We start from the raw sequence: 25372 nt of genomic DNA on the forward strand, positions 1-25372 counted from the left end.
ATACAGTGAGAAAAACATTTTATATGCAAGTGGCTTGCTACTGTTAACTGCTTAAAAATATTTATTTTCTCGGACATCATATTGTCAAACATTCATATTCAGCAACAACACTGCTTTTACATGGCAAACACTTTAGAGAATTAAGTAGTTAAGAGCATCCCTTACAGAGAGGTGTGTAAACATTAAATCGTTTCACTATTTTCTTCAAAATTTATCTTAATATTGTCTTTATGTTTGTTGTCCAGACTCTTAGAGGAAACAAAAGTATTGATAGGAACTAATTATGGTCATAAATGTGGCTAATAAGACAAAATACTATATTTGGGTTTGGTCTTCTTTCTAAATAGAAAACAGAGCAATAAAAATAGTAAAATAGTTTACTTTCAAAGACTAATATTGAATTAAGAATTGATTTTAATTTAATTAAAATAGGTGTGAAGCTTTCTTTTTCTTTAGTGTTAGGGTGGAAAGCTAGTGGAAAGATTGAGAAAAACCATTGTATAGCTTTTACATTCCAACACTTTTTTATGAGGAAAGTGGATTCATTCATTTTGGGAGTAAACTGGAATCTACATCAACTCCTACCACGCTCTCTTTGTTTTCTCTTGCAATTTTGAATGCTATACTGTAAAACAGGCTACTGTTGATATTTAATGTTTTACAACTATTGACAACTAACAAATATAAAAAGAACTTTGGATCATTCTTTCCTCTCTGCATCATCTTGGACTTGATTAACTGAAGCTTCAAGTTTCAAGAACACTGGTGCAATTTTTTAAATTGATAGAAACTTCTGAATTGTTGCCAGTAAATTCTGCAGAAATTCTTACTAAAAGTTTCATAAGCAAAAGGCCAAGTCCACTACTGGAGCAAGAAGCTGTCTTCCAGCTACCTCTCAAAATGTATTCAAAATGTAGGAAAGCAAAGCTCTCCAGTAACACAATAATGGAAGTGTATCAACACTTAAAAGGATAAGCTAAATGAAAAGGCTTATCTAGGCACAATAGTCAAAACATGTTTAGCTATCCAAATTGTGTCTGTCAAAGATATTAAGATTTAGGATATTTTCTTTTCTCCAAATGCATTCATCTCTTCAGGAGATCTAGAACTGCCTGTAAACAAGATATATTCCTACTGCTATCCAAAAGCATCCTGCAATGCATCCTATCCCAATGAACAACAGCTATCTGTAATCCAAAACTACAGTCAAAACTCAGGTTTAATATTAAATTGAAGAAGGGAAAGGGTAGGAGTAAACAGGACAAAGGTCTCCTGACAGAACAGGAACTGCTGACACTTCTACAGATCATTTTTCATTTACATACAACCTACATGAAGACAAAACTTGTCTTTTATCCAGATTTTTTTATCCAGTTGCTCCAAAATATTTTAACAGAAGCACATAGTTGTCAGAGCATGGAACTCAGGCTTTTTTTGGATGAGTAGGTTGGTTTTCAGTTTGGGCTCTCTTAGAGAAAAATTTCCCCATTTGGTATTAGGGTTAGGAAAGTAATTTAAATTTCACTCAGCTTTAACTGTAGACTATAATCAAGATATTAGAAAAGATATTCAAAAAATACCATATCTTTCATGGTATTCCATAGCACAGCAGAATAATGAAAGAGACCCTCCCCAAAGTCAATGGCTCTCAGACTTCCAAAGCTAATGAGCAGCATGACAACACTAGGAATTAAAAACAGCACACACACTCTAGAAGACCCTAATGGAAACTTTTCAAAAATATGATCAACGCAACCTTTTGGAAGACAATTAAACAACAAAAAAAAGCATTTAAAGAATGAACAACTTCAAAGCAGGTATAGTTCATGATGACAGCATCCATACACCAAACATTTTGCTTCAAAATATTGATCTATATTATAGATCACCATACTGACCTATAACCAGGAAACATTATCTTATTTTTACAGAATAGATTTACATAGCTGAAGAATTATGGAAAATCTGACCACAGAAAATGCTATCTTACCTTCCTTTTTCAACCATTTCACAATGTTTCCTTCTTCCATTGTTGGAGAAAGTGCAGGCATAAGAACTTTAATACCAGGTGTACCTGCAAAACAAGCATGTGGTTATCTCAACTGAGTACTTTTTCAGTGTATTTTTTTTTCTCAGTTAACTGCTTAACACAAAAGAAACTAAAAGTGCATGAATCTGAAAGATAATTGAACAAAATATTCACTACAATGCTCCTTTTTCTAAGTTTACATACAAGCATGCCCACCAAAGAGCTCAAAGAAAAAAAGGCACATTACAAGAGAAATGGAAATTCAAAGACTCTGAATTCCTAGACCTGAAGTTTTGTTGATCATCTCAAAATACATCCTCCTTCTCCTGTCATCCTTCTCCTTGATTCAGGCTGTGGAATTTTTTCCAGATTAAAGCGTATCTTTTAAATTCATAAAGCCTTTTTGATCCTAGTATTGCAGATGCTGATGATCCACCTCTTTCACTGATAAAGTTTTTTAATGTTTATTTATCCTTTTTACTAGAAAACTATATCAACTTTGCAGAAATTGCTTGATTTCAAGTTCCAGTGATTTTATCTTAGCTCAGTAAACCTATATGCAGAAGCAGCACTGTGTAACAGCAACTGTGAGCCATGTTAGTGGGATTCTCTAAGGGCAGGATACAACACAGAGCTTGGCTTTACAGCAAATGAGACCTCTTGCCATCTGATCCTCTACACCAAAGAGGACATTAATATGAGAGATACTACCTTTCTGAACTGTTAAATATAGTTATGAGGCCAAAAAAAAAAAAAGCATTTTTCTACATCAATTTTGTAAAAGCAGCTTTACAGTACCTGACTTTTGAGGCTCTTCCTTGAACTGCTATGTCTGAATTTGTGTTCAGGCACAAAACAGAAACAGACACATAGAAGGTACATTGTATACAATGGCAAGGCTTATTTCTGCTTCATATTCCCTTTTCTCTAATACCCAGCATTAAGGATTGTTATCATTTGTTGTAGTGTGTTTTGTTTAAAGTTCATGTCTGCCCCGTTTTCCTACTTAATCCCCTCCTCTCCCAAGCTGCCAATCTTCCCAAGGTCCTCCCTAACCCCCTCCATTCCAAGTTGTCAGTCCTCCCTCTCCCCACCCCTTTCTCCAGAATGTTCCTTGTCAATCCTCCCTATCCCTACCCTTCCTTCCAGAGTGTTCCCTGTCTATTTTGTTATACTGGACACCCTATTGGTTACTTTGTGTTATTCCACTCCCCTAGCTCTCCTGATAGGTTTATAATAGTTTAGTCCCACCTTAGACCACTCCCCAGCTTTACCCTCATTGGTTAACATTTCTGTGCCCCTCCTCCTGAGTTAGTGTATAAAATTTCTGTTCACCCCCCGAGTCTGGTCTTGGGGCTCCATCTTGTCCAGCCGATAAATACACTCTGGTTTACCCCAAGACCCGTGTCTTCGTTATCTGTCCCTGCGCCGAACCTGCCGATAACTGGGATTGCAGAACTCGCAGGAGGATGGTCGCGCCCCTGCACTCACCGCCCAGCACACCCCGCGCGACGGCACGCTGCGACAATCATTCTATAGGAAACAACACCACATTTCTCCCAGTTGCTGTATTGCTTGGAGTACTTAGAAACAGCTAAAAAAAGAAACTTAGAAATTAATATTTTTTCCATTTTTCCTTATTATCTGCTTTTCAGCTCAAAATTCTTCTAATTTTTTTCCTTGGCCGTATTTTTTTTTTTTTTTCCAAAAGCTGTGCTAAGGCACATGGAGGACAAGGAGGTGATTCAAGAGAGCCAGAAGAGCTTCACAAGGGCAAGTCCTGCCTGACCAACTTAGTGGCTTCATAGGATAGAATGACGACGCCAGTGAACAAAGAAGGGCTATGGATGTCACCTCTCTGGACTTGCATCATTGTTGTCTGTAAATTGATGAAATAAGGATTTGATGGGTGGACTGTTTCATGGCTGAGGAGTGGGTTGGATCCAGAGGGTAGTGGTCATCATCTCAATGCCCCATGGACACTGGTGACAAGTCTCTTAAAGGTACTGGCAGATGAAAAGCTGTGATGTGGCAGGTTGTGGCTCACAGACCAGAGGGCAAACATAGCCTGGGACACATAAAAACCAGCGTGGCCAGCAGGTCAAGGGTGGTGATTCTGCCTCTCTACTCTGCTCTGGTGAGATCCCACCTGGAGAAATGCATCCAGCTCCTGAATCCTCAGCACAGGAAAGGCATGGATGTGTTGGAGGGGGTCCAGAGGACAGCCACAAAAATTATGAGGGAGGGAGCTCCTCTTATATGAAGAAACATCAAGAGAGTCAGGGTTGTTCAGTCTGGAGAAGAGAAGGTTCCATGGAGACCTTATTGCAGTCTTTCAATAGTTACTAAAGGGAGCTTTTAAGAGAGATGGGGACAGCCTTCTTAACTGGGCTAACAGCAATGGAGCAAGGGGTAGTGGTTTGAATTGAAAGAGGGAGGATTTAGATTGGCTTTAAGGAAGATTTTTACAATGACAGAGGTGAAACATAGAAACAGGCTGCCCAGAGTGGTGGTGGATGCTCCACCACTGGGAGGTTGGATGGGGTTCTGAGCAACTTGGTCTATTTGAAGATGTCCCTGCTCATTGCAGGGGGGGAAGGACTAGATGACCTTTAACCTAGGCCTTCCAACCTCTAATGACCTAAGCAGCCATCAATGATCCTGACATTTTAAAATGCACAAAGAGCAAAAAGTTAGTTATTCCCTAAAGCCTCCAAGACAGCAACACAATCAGAATCATGTTACCAAAAGCATTTGAGTTTTATGGAAATGAGCTCAATTGCATGGTTGATGTTCCCAGAAGACTGCATGAGCAGATGCACATTTTTTTGTCTCAGTCTTTCCATGATAGTTTCATTTTAATATTACTCATGACTGTCATGTTTAGAAATGTATCCAGACAATGTTCCTTGTAACACTTACAATTCCCATCTGAATTACCTCCATGCACTTTCTTTAAAAAGTTTCTTGCAACTTCTCATCTAGGACTAATAAACAGAAAAAATGAACTATATTATATATGTGAATGCTTATCTGTGTTCATTTCCCAAATAAAGTTTTGTAGTATTTGAGGTATGACTGACGAAGTATGAGTTAAAAACTGTCTTATACTATACATATTTACTAAAAAATAATTATTTCTTAATAACAGCAAGTAGAAAACATTATACATTATATGATACATTATAGGATGCAAAGAAGTGTTCTCAGTTTCATTAGTCTAACTTGATAAGTCTGACTTTGATAATCAAAACTTTATTTTCAAGTCGTATGCCACAAATATCTAGGATTATTGAGAACTAGCGGACAGACCTCATTTTAAAAAGTGAAATTAATCCACATTTTTAATAAAGAAAAAATTAATTTTTAAACACAGTGGTTCACATTTCTCTTCCATGAAGAGCTACTTGATCCACTTCCCAGAATATGTTTTGTACTTTGGCACAAATACAAAACTGAGCAACAAATTTGTGCCACTGTAACATTTTCCCTTCAATGTTATGAGCAAGTACCCAAAACATACAATCCATTTTGGTCCTTTCATCAAGTTAGAAGAGGAACTCAAGCAGCAAGTAGCCATGAAATGGACAAATAAACAAAGCTGGATACAAAGTAGAAGACAGGACCTTGTGCACCCATTTAATGCTTATGTCCAGAGAGGCCCCTGCTCAGAGAAGTTCAGTGCTGCTGCAATTAAGAGCCTTGTTCAGCATGAGATACACAAGAACACCAGCCACAACAAGAGTGTTTCAAAGTTGTTTTAGTTACTTTTTGAGTTACTGACCACACACATACAAAAACCAGGCTTCAAAGTGCCTCCTCAAAGAAAAGCAACCTTACAATGTAGAATTACCTTCACCAAATATTATTTGCCCTCATCAAATTAAAAAGGGGATAGTAAGAGGAATCACTGCATTTACATCAGTTAGTTGCACTGTACAGGCAGCCCTTACAAGCACCTTGGGAAATTAATATTGTTGCTTTGCAATTGTGGGTCAGCAAAAATTCTGGCAATTTGCACAGAATCTCAAAGACGAAGCTCATGGGCAAATCAGAATTTAGAACCATAAGCAAGCAAAACTTCTGAACTTCCAGTCATCCCCCACTGATTTTTACTTCTATCAACAGCAACTGTGTTATTACACTTCAATTAAGTGAATATAAAGGAGGAAGACTTAAAAAGAACCCAAACAAACTTCCCACGAACAAGAGACTGCTATTTTAAAGACTGCTGTCTATGTATCCAAGAGAATTTGTCCTTGGTGACAAGTTTTAACCATCAAGTTGAGTCTGGCAACATTTCTGTTGCCTTCCCTCTCTGTGAAGGGATTCAATGCATATTTAGCCTGTTCCACCAGAAAGATATTTCATAACTTCCTATACACACTCTGCAGTCAGTAGAGAACTGAAAAATGTGCTGCAACTTAACACCAATGATAAGATTATGAAACATTAAAAGCAAAGAAAAATTGACACACCTCTAACATAAAGAGGTCATTCTATTCTGTTCTCTCTTTTTCCTCTCTCTCTCTGACCAACAAACTAGGAATTCCATTCTGAATTAATTGTTTTAATTATGCAAATCAACTTTTCCTCTACCAGCACCACAAACAAGGACAGAAACACAGAAAGAAACAAAAAATTCATGTGACGTGATAAACTAGATCCACATGAACCAATACTTCAAATAGTGGCTTTTTCGGAAACAGAAAAGCAGAGAAATAAAAGTAATGCTAAAATAAAATTTACTTAAATTTATATTGTCAAACTAGGAACCAATGATGAGTTTTATGTCCAAATGAGCTGTATTTTACCAGAGAAGTTATGACTTTTCATCTTTTATTTTAGAGGCAACAATGAAGTTAAGAAAATCATTTGGTGATACCATTTTTCTTAATGGTATACACACCACCTTGAAAAGCTGTAAGTACACTAGAAGAATTGAATGAGGAAAGCCTGAATGACTTAAAGATGTGATCTATCCACCCTAACACTTTAAAGCTTACTGTAAGGAATTAAAAGATTTCAGTCATTTGCATATCCAAATTTAGAAATTTAACTCCAGCTATATATTAAGTACTCTCAACATAAAAAACACAATAGATAGTCTGGGAGGACTGTAGACAGGAGTTATTTAAGGATAAGATAATAATAAGACCAATTTAGGAGTAGTTCATCATGCATTATATTATATTTGCATACTATTGTATGTAGAAAGAAGCAAGCTTATTCTAATAAAATTTGGAAACAAATAACATTTATTTTAAGAGAGGGATAGACTTTCCTGTATCTCACACAGCAGGTTTTACAAAGGAAAAGATTTTCATACTACAAAGCAGCCAGTGCTGGAAAGAAGGGAATGTCGAGGTCTAAACCACAATAATTAAACTGTCTCTGAACTACTACTGAGTTTTATTACACGAGGTTAATGAAACCTCAGTTTTTTGTAAGTGCACCTAAACCTCAAAGAGTTCAGGTATTTCATGCTCAGCATTACACCAGGACTTCATGACAATACACCTGATCATTGTTCAAATGTTTTTTACAAGTTGTAACTTACAGAGCAAGTAGGGAAAGATCACATTTCATTTCAGGATCTGTAACTCTTCCCACATTTCTTAGAGACAGAGGAAAACATGGAAAAGTAAATTATCTGCCTGATAATCGTGCAACAACAAACTCTTGAAAAGTACACCTTGAAAGGGTGTTGTCATAACCCCCACCTTGATTTCTATGTAGGAAAGGATGCTAGACATGCAAGTAATAAATTTTATTTTTCCATTAAAAATCGAATAGAGTAACATAAAAGATACATCACACACATCAAGCAACTTCTGCAGTTACTTGAAACATTACCAGGAGAGTAAGAGGACAGAAATGTGGTGGAATTGCCAAACAAGGACCAAAATAGCCAAATAAAAAAACTTTCAGTGGTTAGCTATACTTCCACTTAGAAAACACACTCCTGTTTTCAATGGTGAGAACTTTTTCCTTATCTACAACAAAATATTTTCATATCTGAAGGCTTAATTTATTTTTCTCTGTCAATTTCGCTTTCTTCCTTTCTAGACCTTTAATAACTATCACATGTCTCTCCGAGTTTTCTCCTGTCAGCCCACACACATCCCGATGTTCTTTCAGTACCTCCCGAGACCAAACACATCCCGGTGCGGAGCGGCTCACGCTGCTCCCGGGGCCGCTGCTCAGGTTGTGCCCAGCTCACCGCGAGCCCCGCTCACCTCTGCGGCCGCACGCCCCGGAACCACGGGCACAGCCTTTGCTTCTCGCCCAGCTCAAGGAGAACTGCAGCCCGTGGGAAGCATTCACGCTGGAGAAGCTCATGGAGGGCTGTGTCCCGAGGGAGGGAGCACGGCAAGGACTGCGGCTCCTCTCCCCGAACAGCGGCATTAACAACACGGGATGAACTGACCCTAACCCTCATTCCCGTCTCCCTGCGCAGCTGGGAGGGAGGAGGTAGAGCAGGATGAAGGAAAGGAGTTTTGGGGTTTTTTTTCCCCCCTCCTTCGCATTATCCTGCTCTGATTTTGATTGGCAATAAACTCAATATCCCCAAATCGAGTCTGCTCTGCCCACGGCAGTAATGGACCAGTGGTCTCTCCCTGTCCTTATCTCAGTATGTGAACTTCCTGCTATATTTTCTGTCCCCTGCCCATTTGCGGAGGGGAGCTATAGATGAGCTTCGCTGAGTGCCTGACACGCAGCCAGGGTCAGCCCACCACAACCACCCGCTCTCAACCTTCTCTCCGCTGCATGTCCTCGCAGACACACCTAGAGCAGGGCACCAGCCCGCCACTCACCCAGCAGCTCCCACGTGCCGTGCAGGTGCCTCCATCCTGCCCGGGCGGGCAGGGAGAGCCCCGCGCCCAGCGCCGAGCGCCCGGCCCGCAGCAGCCACAGCAGCCGCTCCCCGCCACCGCTCAGCCACAAGGACGACGCCATCTTCCCCCCGCCCCCTGACCGCGCCGGGGCTGCCTCGCTGACTGCCTGAGCAGAAATAACCGGGCACGCCCCCAGCGCCGGGGGCCGGCTTCAGCGAGCCCCCGTGCCCCGCCTGCCCCTCCCGCGGCACCCGCCGTGGGATTGGCCGCCTCGATCGCCCCAGCCGTTGGCAAATGCAATCGCGCCCGCGCCCAGCCTGGCTGTTCGGCCCCGGGGCGCACCCGCATCTCCTATAGTCCCTGCCGGCTCGCGGCCCGGGGGCGAGTAGCGGCCTCTCCATCCCGCCCGCCGGGGCTCGGCCAGGGGGATTCCCAGCACTCTGCAGGCGCCCGCGCGGCCGCCCAAAGAAGCCCCCGAGCGAGGACCCCGCGCTGGCCGCGCCATGGCGGCCGCCGGCGGGGGCGCGGCGCAGGTAACGGGGTCGGGGGGCGGCGGGGCCCCGCCACCGCGGGGGCTGAGGCCGCTCTTGAACATTGCTAATTGGCCAGCAGCTTCGCAGCTGCTAATTAGGAGGGAAGCCCTGGGAGTACTGGTGGATGTCAAGTTGATTATGAGCTGGCAGCGGAATTCCCAGCGGAATTCCCTGGCGGAAATTCAGGCAGCAAGATCCAGGCGGAGTCAGCGTCCAGCATTCCAGGAGCAATGTTCATAAGCTAAAGCACGAGTTTCACCTCAACACGGGGATGAACATCTTTACGCTGAGGCTGGCAGAGCACTGGAATAGGCTGCCCAAGGGAGTCGTGGAGCCTCCCTCTCTGGAAACATTCAAAACCCAGGTGGAGGCTTTCCTGTGTCACCCGCTCTGGGTGACCCTGCCTTGGTAGGGGGATTGCACTGAATTGTCTTCAAAGGTCTCTTCCAACCCTAGCTATTATGTGCGCCTATACAAACATGTTATAGAATTCAGTACAGCTTCCAGAATGTTGCCAGCTGTTAGTCTTGCTGCATCTACAGGACTCATGGCTCTTTTTATGTTAACTGGGGTGGTTTAGGTTTGTTTTGTGATTTGGTTTTCCTTTGGGTTTTTTTTTTAAATTGGTCTTTGCTTGGGGCTTTATCTGTTGTCACAACCAGAACGTGAGCTGGCAGTGCAGCAAATATTGAGCATATGGAGGCATTGCCTGGACAGAACACCTCTCTAGTTTGTATGTGACACTGGTGGAGAGACCAGCCAAAGCTTCAAAACCAGCAAGAACTGATAGCAGGGAGATGAGAGGTATCAGCAGCCTGTGGCCTGCCAGGAAAGTGGGAAAGAATCTAGTTCATCATAAGCAAAGCAAAAAAAGAGCAGCAGATTGAGTTGTCATAACACATAAAACATTGTCACAGAGGTGAGAGGGAAGACCATCTCCTGCATGTCCATGATCTTTGGTAAGAGAGAACAAATCTCACTTTCACTGAAGGTTGTAAAGATGAGGTTAGAGTAGGAGATTCCAAACATTGTCAAACGTGCCCCAGGCTGCCATCTCCAGTAATTCACCTTCCCAGTCTCCTCTGCCTCATGCTCCTGTTCCATGCTGCCTCCCCACCCTTAGTTCTGCAAGTCCAACACCACCTGGAAGCACTTTTTTCTAAACATTTCAGCAAAGGTATTGGCACCAAGTAACCACCTGCCTACCGTTTTTGCTTTGTGCAGCTTTTGCTTTGGGTCTCTCTGTTCTGTTGGTGTTGACAAAATACTCCCTCCCAATGTGGATTCTTGCTGTTAAACAAAATACTTTTCTTGGAAATGTTATTTAGTGGGCATTGATGACTGAGGTGAGCAGTAGGGCAGCTAATCATTTGTCATTTTAGAAAAACTTTTAAAGCTGCAATAAAAAAAAAAATCCTACATAACAGCACACCATAAAAGCAGATGTATTACTGTGGTAATGTAGGTAGAAACCTTACCTCTGACTCCAGAGATACCTTTGATTAATAGATATGGATATTAATGTAATAAAAAATGGAATATGGAAAAAATACAATATTTTTTTCCTTCTAAAGAAATATTAAAATAATGCAATTTGCTTTTTGACTAAACTGCATGTAAAGTAACTTTGTGTAGTAAAAATATAGGAATGTAAAGTTCATAAGATAATTTGCATATCTTTTCCATGGTATTTTTGAGTGCTGTTTAAAAATGTATATTGACTAATAAAGTCTGTTCTGAAATTTGTAATTCAAGTAAAATAAACCTACAGAAAAACTGATTTAATAGGAAAACTATTAGTCAAGCTTTTAAAAATTGATAATTTTAGATGCATTTATTTTCCCTTTTCTTGTGCAATAGTCCATAACATAATCCTGCTGGTGTAATATCTGTGGGCCACTGCACTCAAATAAATTTTACATGAGACTTTTCCTGTGAAGGATAGTCAGACATGCGCCTTATTTGGGGGTTTTGTTTGTTTCAAGGTGTGATGTCCCTGGCAGAGCATAAAAGGCATTTATGCTCTGTAAACATGCAGTTATTTTGTAATTGATGTTCATTAGCATAAATTAGACAATTTTGATGCAGCATGAAAGTACTAATCCTTTAAACTCGGTTTGAGAGCTTGAATTCTTAGCTTTGAGGCGTTTCTAATGGTTTTTCATTGATATATTTTCTTTTTAGGATGAGTTACATCCAAGGAATCTCATCCCAGAGCTTTGTAGACTGTTTTATGGTTTAGGCTGGGTAACGGGAACTGGTGGAGGAATCAGCTTGAAACATGGGTAAGTAATGATGAAAGAGAAACAATGTGGTGGTGAGAGAGAGGCTGGCTGTGTTTATTGGTGAGGGCATTTCAGTTCCATGAGAAATGTTCGCATGTCAAGAGTGAGCAAGAAGTTAGAGGGGGAAATGAGCAGTATGCCAAAATCAACCATATAGGAGGAAGGTGAATAGTCTGAATTATTGCAGACCCTTCAAGGGGCAGAGACAACTTCAGAGAGTGACCTTATCCTGTCCTTTTCCTACCTTTGTTTGAGGTAGATGAATTGCCTTTAAAGAACAACATGTTCCCCCTTTTTCATTTCACTGACTATGGAATTTATAGTGGGTTACATCAGGCTTTCAAATGCCTGTGGTTAAATAAGATCAGTCTCACCCTGGGTGTATTTTACAGGCCAGATATTTCCTCTAAGAAGGAAATTCCTGTTCCACTGAGGTAATTTCTAAGGAGAAAATACATATAATTAAATCATGACAGGTAACAACATTTTTTGGTCTGAATCTCCTATGAAGATGCACCACTTTGTGTTTTAATTTGCCTGTCTCCTGCCTTTCCATAATCCCCAATCCTTTTAGTGGGAACAGAGCTCCTCTCAGTGGCCACTGAAAAAAAGATAAGTCCTCATACTGCAAAAAGCCTTGCACTGTGCCTGCAATTCTGTACCCAGTCACAAGGTTGTGACACGATCTTGAAAGTATCTGACCTCTCATTTTTCTGGTATACACTTGCATGCATGCACAAACAGCCATTGTATTCAAAGATGTATACAAAGATGTGTTTTTATATATATATATATATATATATATATATATATAAAACCCTGAACGCTCATACTTGTGCTGTTTGGACTTTGTGCAGGTCATTTCACCTCCCTGCTTGATTTTGCAAGCAGTAATAATAATGAGATGAATGAAAAGAGGATAAATTCTAATTTGTCATCAGTACCTAAATGTAGCCTATTTTCTTTGTCATTCCAGTACAACTCCTTTTGGTTTTGGCAAGACAAATGACATTATCAGAGAATACACTAATATAGTAATATAGTTTTCCTTAGTAGTTTCTATTGCTTGTTTACTTGGCATTGATAGAAAGGAAAATGTAAAAGAACAGTTGAAATTGGATTCAAATATAACAACTGTTTTTACCAGGTAATCTTAATCAGCCGTACTCACTGAGCAGCTCATATCCACCATCAAGGAAAAAAAATGCCAATTTGGACTTGGCATAGCATGTTAAAAATGGATGTGGAATTCTTTGTGAGGTATCTTGTATTTGAAGAGTTTATTTTGTCATCATATTTTCTCGTTCCGGTTAAGTTTTAAAAAAGAAAAAATCTGGTTTAAGAAAAATTGTGTGTCTGTCATAAGTAACTGAGTTCACTGCTTGATTTCTTATCTTGCTTGTGCAAATGAATCAAGATTAAATTAATGCAAATCTGGCAGTGTTAATACATGAATGTCAAAAACTACAAATATGATAAAAGCCACATTTTTCTGTGCTTCACAGACATTTTACCACTATGAATAGTACATCATCTTAAGAGTTTTATTTTTGGAAGAATTAAAATCACAGAATTGTTTAGGTTGGTAAAAATCCTTAATATCGTCGAGTGCCCATCCATAAACCTAACAGCTGCCAAGTTCTCCACTAAACCACATTCCTAAGCACCATGCCTAAAACTTTCTTCTAAAAACTTCCAGAGATGGTGAGCCAAGTGCTTTCCTGGGCAGCCTATTCCAATGCTTGGTAACCTTTTCAGTGAAGAAATTTTTCCTAATATCCAATTTAAACCTCTCCTGATGTAAATTGAGGTAATTTCCTCTTGTCTTGTCTCTGGTTACCTGGCAGAAGAGACCAACCTCACCTGGCTACAGCCTCCTTTCAGGCAGTTGTTGAGAACAATGAGGTCTTCCCTGAGCCTCCTTTTCTCCAGGCTAAACACCCCTAGCTACCTCAGCTGCTCCTCACATGACTTGTGCTCCAGACCCTTCACCAGCTCCAGTTCTCTTGTCTAGAACTACAAACATCCCATGGTCCATAGGAAATGTGTCTGTAACTTGAGTAATTATTCACTAGGTGTCTCTGTGCTCCTGAATTTAGTACATGACTGCTGAAGCCAAATAGTGATTGCAGTTCAGAGAGAGAATATAGTTGGGGGTTTTGTGCTAATAATAAAAATAATGCAGTACCATCTTGAAATCATTTTAGTTTCAATCAGTTTTTACAGTTTTTTGTTCATTTAGTCCTTGCAAGAAGTGATGCACTTCTACTTACATTTAATTGCACTGAATTAGTGAATTAGTGCTATCAACTCAACTAAACATGGAACTACACTAGAAACCTAACCTGTACAGTTAAAAAAAAGTGTTGACAGTGTTGAATGTTGCAGATAATTATTACTGTTTATAGATAGTTTATGGATTTTTATGTAATGTTTTTTTCACCTGCCTTGTCACAGATCAGTATCTGTTTGCAATTTCTCATTTAATTTTTGTACTGAATTCTAGGAATTTGAGTTTAAGTTACTGCATGGAGAAGCTGTTTACCTTTGTTGGAAAAATAAGGCTGCACTTCTTACATGTGTTTCAGATATCTGTCAAGTTGAAAGCAGGGTTTTGTACCCCTGCAAGTTAAAGATTTTATTTGCTGCCGTAAAATTTACTTCTATTTTGAAAACTATCTACCTGTCAATGTATTGGAAGAACAAGAAAGTTTTTTAAATTGTGAGGGTCTAGATTTGCTATTTCCTTTTCAGTGGCTCAAGAGCTTGAATGCCTGTACAAGTATGCCTGTAGACAGTGCCTGACTGTGGAAACAGTCATTGCTCAACTGTGTTTACTGATTTTTCTCATCTGCAACTTTTCCTAGAGATGAAATCTACATCGCTCCTTCAGGAGTCCAAAAGGAAAGAATACAGGTGTGTTAAACTGTACTTTTACCTCAGAGCTCATCTTGAGATGGATGCAAGTGCCTTTGTTTAGAGTTTCATTTTTCCTTATGTGAAGTTACAGATTTGTTAGCTGTTGACTACATTACTGAAACAACTGCTGGTTTCTCCCAGTAGTCCACTATCATAATAAGCCAGTATGTGTTTCAGCAGCCAGTGTAGATTAGTCTTGATGTTCTCCTTGCTTTAAATTAACACAAAGCAGCATGAGAGTGGAGCATTTCTCCAGTCCGTCTTTATTCTTTGTCAGGCTTGGTTGGCTAGACCTGTGTGGCTACGGTTTCAAGTTACCCACGTAAATAGACATTAAGACTTCTGTCAAATAAACATTTGCTGTTTATTTTCATTTGAAGGATTGCAAATATTTGTCTTGATATTCTCAGTAAAAAACTGGGCTCTCCTCATGAAAAGGTGACCTTGTCTCTCTGTCTGCTTTTCCAAAAAAATCCAAAATGTAAGAGGAGAGGGGAATGGTAAACAATACCTATTTTATGACAGCAGAAACTCCCCCAGGATAGAGTAATACATGGAAAGGATTTGTCATCTCATAAATCTGAGGATAAATACAGTGAGGACTGAAAGGAATTTCTTCACCAATTGAAACTTGGGGTCTTTGAGCAGTGTTTGCTGGGGATGTGGAGAAGTAAGGCAGGCAAAGGTATGTAAGATAACCACGATGCTCTAGTCTGTGCTCACAGTAACAGAGGATTAAGCACAGTCAGTCAGGAAACCTCCTGCAATTGTATTTTCTGCTGACTTTTAAAATAATATTAAAATTTTGTTACTATACTGAACAATTCTTTGTACTATTATGATGCACAAAGGTAATTGATGCAAAGGTAACATTCATGTAAAGCTACTAAAAGCAAAGTTAAAAAATAAATAGTTCTGCAAATTTAAATGTATTATTTTTAACTTGTGTCATTTGTTGATTCTTTTAAGTAGGGAAGGAAAAGTACATCAGCATTTCTTATTTTTAATCAGTTACTACTTTTGATCTGTTGTTATTACTGAGCTACACTATCTCCTTTCTGAGAAAATTGTAGTTTTACAAATATCTGCATGGCATCAGTCTGAGGAAAAAGAGCACCTAATACTAATTTCCATTACACAGTGTCCATTCCAGTTAGAAGCTGGAATAAGTGTGGAGCATTACAGCACTTTTACAAAGTTCAAATCACATTCTGTATTAAATACATGGTTTGTATATATTTGTTTCCCTAGAGGGAAAACAAAACCAGTTGATGTTAAAAATCAAACAAAACTATCACAGATCAAAATAATTTGTTCTTTCTTACAGCCAGAAGATATGTTTGTTTGCGACATGAATGAACAGGACATCAGTGGTCCTCCACTGCACAAGAAACTAAAGAAAAGCCAGTGCGCACCTCTTTTTATGAATGCCTACACTATGAGAGGTATGGAGCAATGTTTGCAGTTCAGCAGTGACTGAAACACTGTACATGTACATCCACAAAATTGCTATTCAGTACCATATTCTTCATACATAGAAGTTACAGTGAAATAAACGTGAAACTATAAAATAAATTTATTTGCGAAGGTATATATACAGAGGGATATAATCCATAGTAACATCCTGTCAGTATCACTTGCAATTTAATCTTCTCTTGTAGCTTTGCCTATGACCATGTTTTCAGGACTGATGTTTAGTGCAGAATATTGGTAGGTTGCAGGGGAAGTCCAGGATTACAGCAGTTTTGTATCAGTGGTTTTGACAATTCAGCTATTACAGTTTAAATCCTTTTGCATCCATTGGCTGAGATTAACAGTTATAAATGAGGAATAGGTGAAAACAGTATGAAACTTTTCTTTTGCAGGAAGATAGTAATAGAGAGCTTTTGATGTAGTGTAAAATTTACGTCTGTTATTTTAGAAAGGATTTAGGGAATCTCTTCTGGTCTTGCTGCACAAGCAGCTTATATGTGTCCTCAAGGAATAACAACATTGTATCTTTATAAGTAGATTATATTATTGTCCACCTATCTTTCCATCATGACACAGTAAGATGATGAATTTTTTTTCAGAAAATCAGCAGATAATTGAGGAAAACATAAAAAGAAAGTAAAAGGCTTTAAACTTTCATTTAACAAATAAGTTTGGGAATTCTTTATAACCTCAGAACTCTGATAAAATTAAGAGTGTCTCAGCCATTGTAGTATGTAAAGAAATGTACAAGTAGTGTTTCTGCTTAAATTTATACAAGCAGCATCTCTCCTGGAATTTGTCATTAACTGAAAGTTAACACAAGTGTCCTAAGACAATACGTAATTATCCCTTATATGAGTATTTACCTCATATCTTCATTTAGGTTGCTGTATATTTTTTCCTCTCATACAGCAGATCACCATTTTGTAAGATGCCTAGTCAAAGGAAATGAATCAAGTATCTGAATAAAATTTTCTTAATAGACGTGTTTTAAAATTAATTCTAAATTTTCTTTTTCTGTTCTTAGGGGCAGGCGCAGTGATCCATACACATTCCAAGGCTGCTGTTATGGCTACCCTTCTTTACCCAGGGAGTGAGTTCTCTATTACCCATCAGGAGATGATAAAAGGAATCCAGAAGTGTACTTCAGGAGGCTATTACAGGTACTTCTCTATATTTAGGAAAAGAGGTGTGATTTTTGATCATTTGTTTTCAGCACTATCAATACAAGTCATTTGAGTTATATACTTGAAAGTGTAGAAGAAGAAGAAGTAAAAAGACCTCTGGAATGAATGAGTCACCACTGGCTTTCTGTAAGATCTGAAGCCTGTGTAAGAGATCTGAGATAAAATCTTGTCATGCCAAGGCTGCTGTGGTCTGTTGAGCTACAGGAAGAAGCCAAATAAAGAGCTACATCCTGAGATGTTACCACATCTGTACAACATTCAGCTGAAACTGGAGCCAGCCAACACCAGGTTAGCTTGATAGCATGTACAAACTGCATTTGGGTGGACTTCACATATCACTGCCTGTGCTAGTTTGGGGCATGTTAAGAGAGTAGAGGATTTCAGATTTACTTGACAGAGTTTGAAAGAAAATTCAGAATAAACAGCTCATTAAAGATAATGTTATTACTTTTCAAGGATGAGCTCTGAGGTAAGTGCTGAGTTATTCCAAATTATGTGTGATGGCTTGTTTTGAGGTTTCCACCCACAGAGTGTTGAATTGGGATCTGCAAACAACATTTATATAACATGTGACAAGGAGATGAGAAATTGAAATGCTAAATTCTTTCCACTTTTTGATGTTAATTTTTGTATCTAACTATTGCCCTTTGGCAAGGGAGCAAGCCATATGTGATTTTACACCCAGGCATATTTTATTCCATTTCGGTTGACTTGCCAACTTTACTTTCTTGTCACCATTAGCATATGCATTTTTAATGTGGTAAAATACAAGCTCTTGTACTCAATTGTCTAACAACACTGATTTTTTAAAAATCCACAATAATTTTTTTACATGCATTTTGAGATCTCAAACACTCCTAAACGTTAGTCAGGAAACATTGTATTTATTGGCTTCACACTAGACTGATTCCACTGGCTTGCCTCATACAAGTTTCCCCGTTGAATTCAAAAGAAAAATAGGACCTTGAATTCAAAATACAAAATGGCACTTTTCAAAAATGGGATTTCATGTTGTTTCTAGTTACATAAATCTTTTCTGGAAGCTGTCCATGAAAAATGCTACAGATAGAATAATCAGAAGTATATGTTGGCCTAAATATGACTCCAGTGATCCCACACTAATTTTACCTTTGATTTCCATAGAAATGGAAAGATCAGTAGTAAATAACTTTGAAAGTCAGATTGTCACAAGGTATTTTACATCCATGTTTGATGCACGTAGGGTGCTTATATTTCAATATTTCAATTAAAAAAAAAAAGAGATCCCAAGTATTTAGCTCATTCAGGGTCTTCTTGACATTTTTAGGTATTAGTTCTTGACAGAAAGCTTATGGTTCTGATTAGGAATCAGTTATAATACTTATAGCAGCTTCCAAGCTCAAGCAGAAAGCAGAACCTAGGAAGCCAATCCATTAACTCATTTGGCCTCATTAATAACAAACACTCTAAGTAATTTTAGTGATCCAAATTTATAAGAGTCAAAGTAGAGCTTCAAATCCCACCTTACTTTCTTCATTCACTATTTCTATAGCCTTCTGTGAGAAAGCATCAGCATTAAGAACCATAAGACATGAGACTTTATCTTCTGAATAGTTGATTTAAAATACAGGCTGTTGGTGTTGGGTTTTTTTTACCATTGCTTTCTTTCTGTGTTTTACAAAAGAAAGTACTACTAACATCCACTCATGAAATATCTATGTGATCTCAATGATAAATCTGAACCTGAACTGGGGACTTATTAAAACTATTTAAACAAGTTTCTGCTAGTGTTAATTAAGGTAATTAACAATGCCAAATATCCCAGTCCTCCTTCAGAAGAAACTCTTAGGCAAGTTCCACTGAGTAACGTGCATCATCTTGTCTTTGGAGCTGGGGTTCTCAGGCTCTCTTAAGATCACATGTAGCCCACCAATGACTCCATCACAGAGAATTTATTTTTCATGTGTTGATTCTACCTTCTATTTATATGCCTTAGCAGGACAATCTTACAGGGGCTTTTTGGACTACCTAAATTAATTTTTTTCTGTTCTCCAGCAACCAGCTTCATTTCCTTCTATATCATATGATTCTTTTAAATAATTTAATCTCGGGTAAAACTTGCAGATGATGCCAGTACAGGATGAAAAGTTTGAAAAAGTTGTAAAGGGACTCAACTACAAAGTGATATGGGAATAAAGACCTACACCTAATAGATTAAAGTGTTGTTTTCTTTTTGTGTCTCAAGTATAGCTCAGGTATTGCCAGCGTAATATGTGTTTGGGAGTAAGAGATGTTCCTGAGAATTCCTATGCTACAGCATGACTCACAAGAGAAGAGCATAAAATCTAGTGCTGAGAATTTAACATTTTACACAGTCAGAGGATAATTTCTTTCTTATGGAAAAGTTTATACATCCAAGCAGAGAGGTTTTTTAAATACATGAAGATGTCTTTTTTTTTATAGATATAATGATACATTAGTGGTTCCTATTATTGAGAATACTCCAGAAGAGAAGGATCTCAAGGAGAGAATGGCACGTGCAATGGAAAAATACCCTGACTCTTGTGCTGTCCTGGTCAGACGTCACGGTGTTTATGTATGGGGAGAGACATGGGAAAAAGCCAAAACGATGTGAGTAGAGTTCAGGAATATGCTATCTCTTTCCTCGAGATCTTAATGCTATGTATATTTCCAGCCCATGGACAATGATTCAGAATATTAAAGCCTCACTGCATGTATAGGGAGCTTTTGGGAATGGATTCATCCATTATTCCATTGCTTGGTTTTCCTTTCATATCAGTGCTGGCTGGTAGGGTTGCCAACATTTTCCTTTCAGACAAGTCAACAAGTCCTTCCTCATATGAAACATGAAACTTCTGCTTTTATATGACACCTGCCAATACTGTTTGTGTAGCCCTCCCTAGTCCCATTTTTTGAATTTACCTCTTGCTGATGGAAATGCAGCAAATCAATATTATGTAGGAAAATGTCACTTTCCATTCCACAGCACTGGAAATAAACAATAATAGAGCTGTCCAGTCAGACTATCACATAGGTGATAAAATCTTAAGGAAGGAAAATACTAATTTTCATAAAACATGATAAGACTTGAGCTTTACTTACATTGCATTTTTTTCCCTATTTATTTTAGGTGTGAATGTTATGACTACTTGTTTGATATCGCAGTGCAGATGAAGCAGCATGGGCTAGATCCTTCAAAACATCCAGCAGGAGAAAATGGGATCTTGTAAATGTCAACAACATTTATAGCCAGGTGTGAATTTATCTGTAAGGATGATCTGTTTGGAGGGAGAGACTACAGATGACACCATCACTTCAGTCTGCTTTCCCACTCAGAAACTTGAGTATTGCTCATCTTCCCCCAGTCTGCTCCATTACCACTGCAGTTGTATCTATGCCTGGAATAGTGCTCCTTTTCAACACAGTGCAGCAAAAAAATCAATGTATTAATAGCTAGAGATGTCCATTGGATATTTAGTACCAATATACAGCATGGAGCGTGATTTCTTTTTAAAACAGAATAATATCAAGCATTTCCAGAAAAGCCAATGGACTAAAAAGGCCAGAGCCTAGTGAGCTGATGTGGACAGAGATGTCTGAACACCTACATTTGTTCTTCTGCTTGCAGGATCAGGTTTGATTTCAGACCATCTCAGTGATATTACTTATGTGGTGGGTTAGTTGGGGGTTTTAGGGGGTTTAGTTTTTTTCCTTCAGTGTGGCTGGTTTTGACTAGTGTTACCTATTTACCTCATGCAGGAAATCACATTGGCTTTTTGTTTTCTACTGTAGCAATGATCAGTTTTGAAAGTTTTCATAAGAAATTTTTGAAGTTAAAGCCCATAGATAACATGGTCAGAGTGTACTTTACATGAAGGCTACCCGAAACAATTCTCACATATGGCAAAATGATATGGCAAAAAAAAAAAAAATGCAGTGGTAGCATAACATTTCAGAGTTGGAAAATACAAGTTTAAAGGTACCAGTGCTGAGATTATAAAGGAATTTCTTGACCAAAGCAGTGGTGTAATTAAACAGGATAGGCTAATGACAAATACGTGCTCAGGCAACATGAGCCCAGAATAGACAGGGACTTGGCTCCTCAGGGGTGGGCCATTATGCCCACCCTAGTGGGGCAGGAGGTGTGCTGTCAGTGAGCCTCTGCCTTAGCAGGTTTTTAGGGTCCTGCTGCTGCCTATAGTGATGAAGACAGTTTGGCTGCCACACCTGCACAGAGCTACCTCATGGCCCACGAGAGCCATCCTAACATTACTCCTCAGCCCCTGCAATTGATAAGCTGGGCTACTGTAGTGGCATTAATATTCCTTTGCTTATTTATTATGACAAGTTTTAGATTATTTTTGCTTTTACTTTGTTTCTCCTGTACAGGTTTCTTACATGATGATGATAGGAGTTCCAGCTTTCACCTCACACTATTGAAGCCAGAAGGGGGTGCTGATCCTCAGCTGATTGACAAACATCAACAGGAACTTTTAACTGTTAAACGCACCCAAGAATTAAAGGAGAGTTAAAAAACCCCCAACTGCTGAACAATCATTGCAATTTACAAGTCCTGTCAAATGTCACAGTAGGAGGAATGAAAATTCAGATGCAAAAATACTTCAAAAAACTTTGGAGAACTTATGTCACATTTTGGTTTTGTGCCTTAAAAATTTGTATTTCAACAACCTGCACTTGTTCATCCTGCTCTAATGCTACATCAATTATTTTGAAATAAGTCTGCATTTCTGAAAGTTATTGACCTCTGCTTAGCCCCCCCCAGGGTAGATTTAATCAAACTGCTCATTAAAATAGAGTCTCACATAATTATGACAGAACCTTCTGGAATGGCCCCCTGGTGACATCAGTGTAAGCCTCGATTGACCAACTTTCTAATTGAGTATTGAGACCTCAGTCCTGAGGGTGAACTGAGACAGGCTAAGTGCCAGCTGAGCCTGGTTTCTGCTAGGGGCCATGCATTCCCTCCACTTCCCCTTCCATAATCTCTGGCACTTTTTTGGAGCTTCCATGAGGCAAATTAACTCTTCAACCTAAAATAAAACTGCTGTAGGAGTGGGGGAAAAAAAATGTTTAAATTGTTTCCTACTAAGCCACTGATAAAAACATTGAATCAAGTCAAAGATGGGTCCAAAGAGAACCTAGAAACAGGTCAAGAGAAGATGGCAGATGCCAGAGATGGCAGACACCACTTCCCCCTTTTCCTGGGGATGACAATAAGGCTTAGTGTTCTGTGTACCTTAGATATGTTTGCCCTTCCCTCTTGTACTTCTGTACCTGCAGGGTGCAACCTTTAACCCTTAGGGGGACCTTGGTTATTGTGAAATAGTGATTATCACCAAGTAACTAAAGGTTGTTGACTATATGTTTATTGATATGTTTTTTTTCATTATTAGACACTTGTTTGTCAATGGCAAATAGTTTGCAGTGATTCCACATCTTCTGAGTGTATGTGGATTGCAGTAAGAACTTGTGTGAAAATGCTATTTTTTAGGCCAGAGGTGACTTTGGATAGGCTGCTTCACTTAAGCATAAAATATCTCTGAAGTGTGTTCAAGACTTGAGAAGTGCAACTGACCTTAAGGGAAAGCAGTCTGTAATTCTCTTAGCTTTTCTTCCCTGTGGATGTACTAATAAAAATACTTCTTCATCTGACAATCCAATTAGTCTTGAAATGTAGTTGCCATCTATTCATTGTGGCCTTTAATTCTTTATTTAAACTGCCTGATTTTTGCAAAAAATAACTTTGTGTAGTATTCTGATGATGATTTCAGAACAGATGATAATTGTATCATTCCATGATACTGATGTTTTGTAAGGATGAAAAACATTTTACATTTGATGCTTTTTTGTTTTATGTATGTAAAGACAAACTGTAAAAGAACACTCACAAGGAAAGGTATTTTTTGCCAAATATATTCCTCTGGGGTTGTGTTACAATATTCACTTTCTTATGCAGCTACAATTTGCTCTGTAGCCTTTCTAAAATCTGTAAATCACCACATTTCTACAGTAGTGGTTAAAGTCTTTCATACAGGATTCCTAGATGCTCAGAGTCCCATTCAGTGATTTGGAAATGAGTGAAATGCACCCTTCTCATGTTTTCTCATATGAATCCTCATCAAAGAAATGAATACCTTCACAACTCTGGTGGCTTCATAACCCTGTGAAATAATTACTGTTTCCTGAAGTGCTCAGAAAGCTCTGGCAGTTAGCTCCAATTATGTAGAACAAAAATAGGAAAATGTCTCATACGATTCAAAGCTTCTTGACTGACATAATTTTTAAGTCTATCTCTTTTCCTGATGTGAATAGTAGGCTTATAAGCCAGCTGGGTATTTTTCTGTGTTTGCAGCAGACTTCATCTCCACCAAAGCTGATTATCTAGATTTAGTATCACCAGATAGACTCATGGCAGAATGACATAATTTCCATTTAAATGGCTCATCCAAAAAGCTAAGTAAGTTCCAAAGTTTCTCAAAAAAAGCAACTTCCTAGCAAATATCCTGCTTGCTTTCCAAGAAGGAAATAAAACTGCAGAATACAGGATCTTGAAATGTTAAAAGAGATAGAACTCTTGACTTACCGTAAGCAGTTATGATGCCAATATATGTTCTGTCATAAATGCTGTCATGCCTGAACAATTGGCATCCCCTTCAACTCTGAAATTCTAATTAAAAAATTAACATTAAAAAAGCCCACTGACTAGTGGGCTTTTATAGTTTATAAATAAACTAGTTTATAAATAAACCAGTAGCCTTCCTCTAAATTGTGTTTTGTTTTTTTTTTTGCCGCACATTTTGGCAAACTGGTTTGTTACAGTTTTTTGCTATTTTACAGAAGATGGCAAATGGGAAAAAAAGATGCCTGGAACACTCTAAGTGGATTAATCTCATACTGAGGAGTAGAAGAAAATACATGGTTTGATATTAATCCTTCCTGATTTCAAAATAGTTAAAAAACTTCTGAAAATGCTTCATTTTTCAAGCCACTTCATATTTGTATTTAAGTTTTGCTCTAAGGGGAGGTGAACCCTTGCAGGCTTTGGTTTTGTTTTGTTGTCCTGCCTGTTAGGTGAAATAGAATTTGTGCCTTACAGAGCCAGGTTGTGTCCAAGGACAGCCCCTTGAGGTGAGACAGACTTTTGTGACAGCGTATAGAGGAGCCTGTGATTGCACTTTGCCTCCAACTAATCTAAGCCTTCATGGATCTGGACATTTGCTTAAATTTCAAGTCAGCTTAATGTTAAAGGCTTAATGTTACTCCAGAAGAATGCTACCTGACCTGATTTTTAAGAGTGAATTTCTAAATTCCCAAGTCGGAAGAAGAGCTCTCAGGCATTTATCCTGGTACTGCTCAAGGTTTTGCTGCATATAACAGATGGTAAATAAAATCTGGCTTTTGGTTTACTTGATTAGCACAGGGTTGTATTTCTGCTAAATATGAGTGCAAGGGTTTCAGCATATACTGAGTGGACCATTGCAAAATTATTTTGGAGGTGAAACCTCTAGTGGAACCGCATCTGTTGCCTATTTCTTAGGATTTTGATCTATTGAAATCAATAGCAATTCCAAATATTAAATTTTTAAATTTTTCTGTAGTCTTCACACTTAACCTAGCATCTGCTGATTTTTGCTAGAGCAGTCAAAGACACTCAGTACATGTTTTTCTGGATGGGCAATTATGGAAATTCATATACTCTTGAGTAGCACCGACAAACACTCTCTGTACTTCTATATGTGTGTTGGGTTTTTTAACTCTAAGAGACTGTGCTGTTGGACTAGCAAGTTTCTCCCATCTATGACAGATAAAATTACAGGTTAATCTCCAGAAACCAGATCAGCAGGAATTTATTTAAGTTAAGCATAAATTCTCTCTCCTTAACGAGCCTCAGATTAGCTTCAATTTCTCTAATGGTAATGCCTGGTTATTACAAACAGAATACACTGGATATAGAAGAAAGAATAGGTTTTATATTTAAAACAAAGAGCTGGATGTCTAGATTTTGTGGCTGATTGAACTGTTACCTTAAGGTCATGCCTTGAACAGTTCACTTTGATGGGAGTTTCTAAAGACCTTGAATGAATCA

The 25372-nt window shown here is 38.7% G+C and overlaps 2 protein-coding genes across 3 annotated transcripts in view; one reads left to right on the forward strand and one right to left on the reverse strand.

Annotated features, from left to right (window-relative positions):
- Positions 1 to 9255, reverse strand: part of PDHX (pyruvate dehydrogenase complex component X) — a 34517-nt gene extending 25262 nt beyond the window's left edge. Inside the window, exons 1-2 of one of the 2 annotated variants that reach the window (XM_053980227.1) lie at positions 9023 to 9255; positions 1991 to 2074 (exon numbers count right to left, since the gene is read on the reverse strand). In XM_053980227.1, the coding sequence (XP_053836202.1) occupies positions 1991 to 2051 (61 nt within the window). In that variant the 5' untranslated portion in view covers positions 2052 to 2074; positions 9023 to 9255. The other variant, XM_053980226.1, reaches the window with a different exon arrangement.
- On the forward strand, positions 9171 to 24052 carry APIP (APAF1 interacting protein). The gene is made up of 8 exons (XM_053980228.1): positions 9171 to 9401; positions 11586 to 11686; positions 14554 to 14602; positions 15933 to 16050; positions 17106 to 17241; positions 19708 to 19875; positions 20396 to 20518; positions 21655 to 24052. The coding sequence occupies exons 1-7, from the start codon at positions 9372 to 9374 to the stop codon at positions 20493 to 20495; spliced, it is 702 nt and encodes a 233-aa protein (XP_053836203.1). The 5' UTR covers positions 9171 to 9371; the 3' UTR covers positions 20496 to 20518; positions 21655 to 24052.
- Positions 24053 to 25372: the final 1320 nt, after the last annotated feature.

The sequence above is a fragment of the Vidua macroura genome, chromosome 6, assembly GCF_024509145.1.
Source record: "Vidua macroura isolate BioBank_ID:100142 chromosome 6, ASM2450914v1, whole genome shotgun sequence".
NCBI lineage: Eukaryota > Metazoa > Chordata > Aves > Passeriformes > Viduidae > Vidua > Vidua macroura.

Bases quoted from the DNA above. Each gene is read 5' to 3' on its own strand.
- APIP (XM_053980228.1), top strand. From the start codon at position 9,372: ATGGCGGCCGCCGGCGGGGGCGCGGCGCAG. The intron at 16,051-17,105 runs GTATGGAGCAAT...TTCTGTTCTTAG, and splicing joins GAATGCCTACACTATGAGAG to GGGCAGGCGCAGTGATCCAT. The intron at 17,242-19,707 runs GTACTTCTCTAT...TTTTTTTTATAG, and splicing joins ACTTCAGGAGGCTATTACAG to ATATAATGATACATTAGTGG.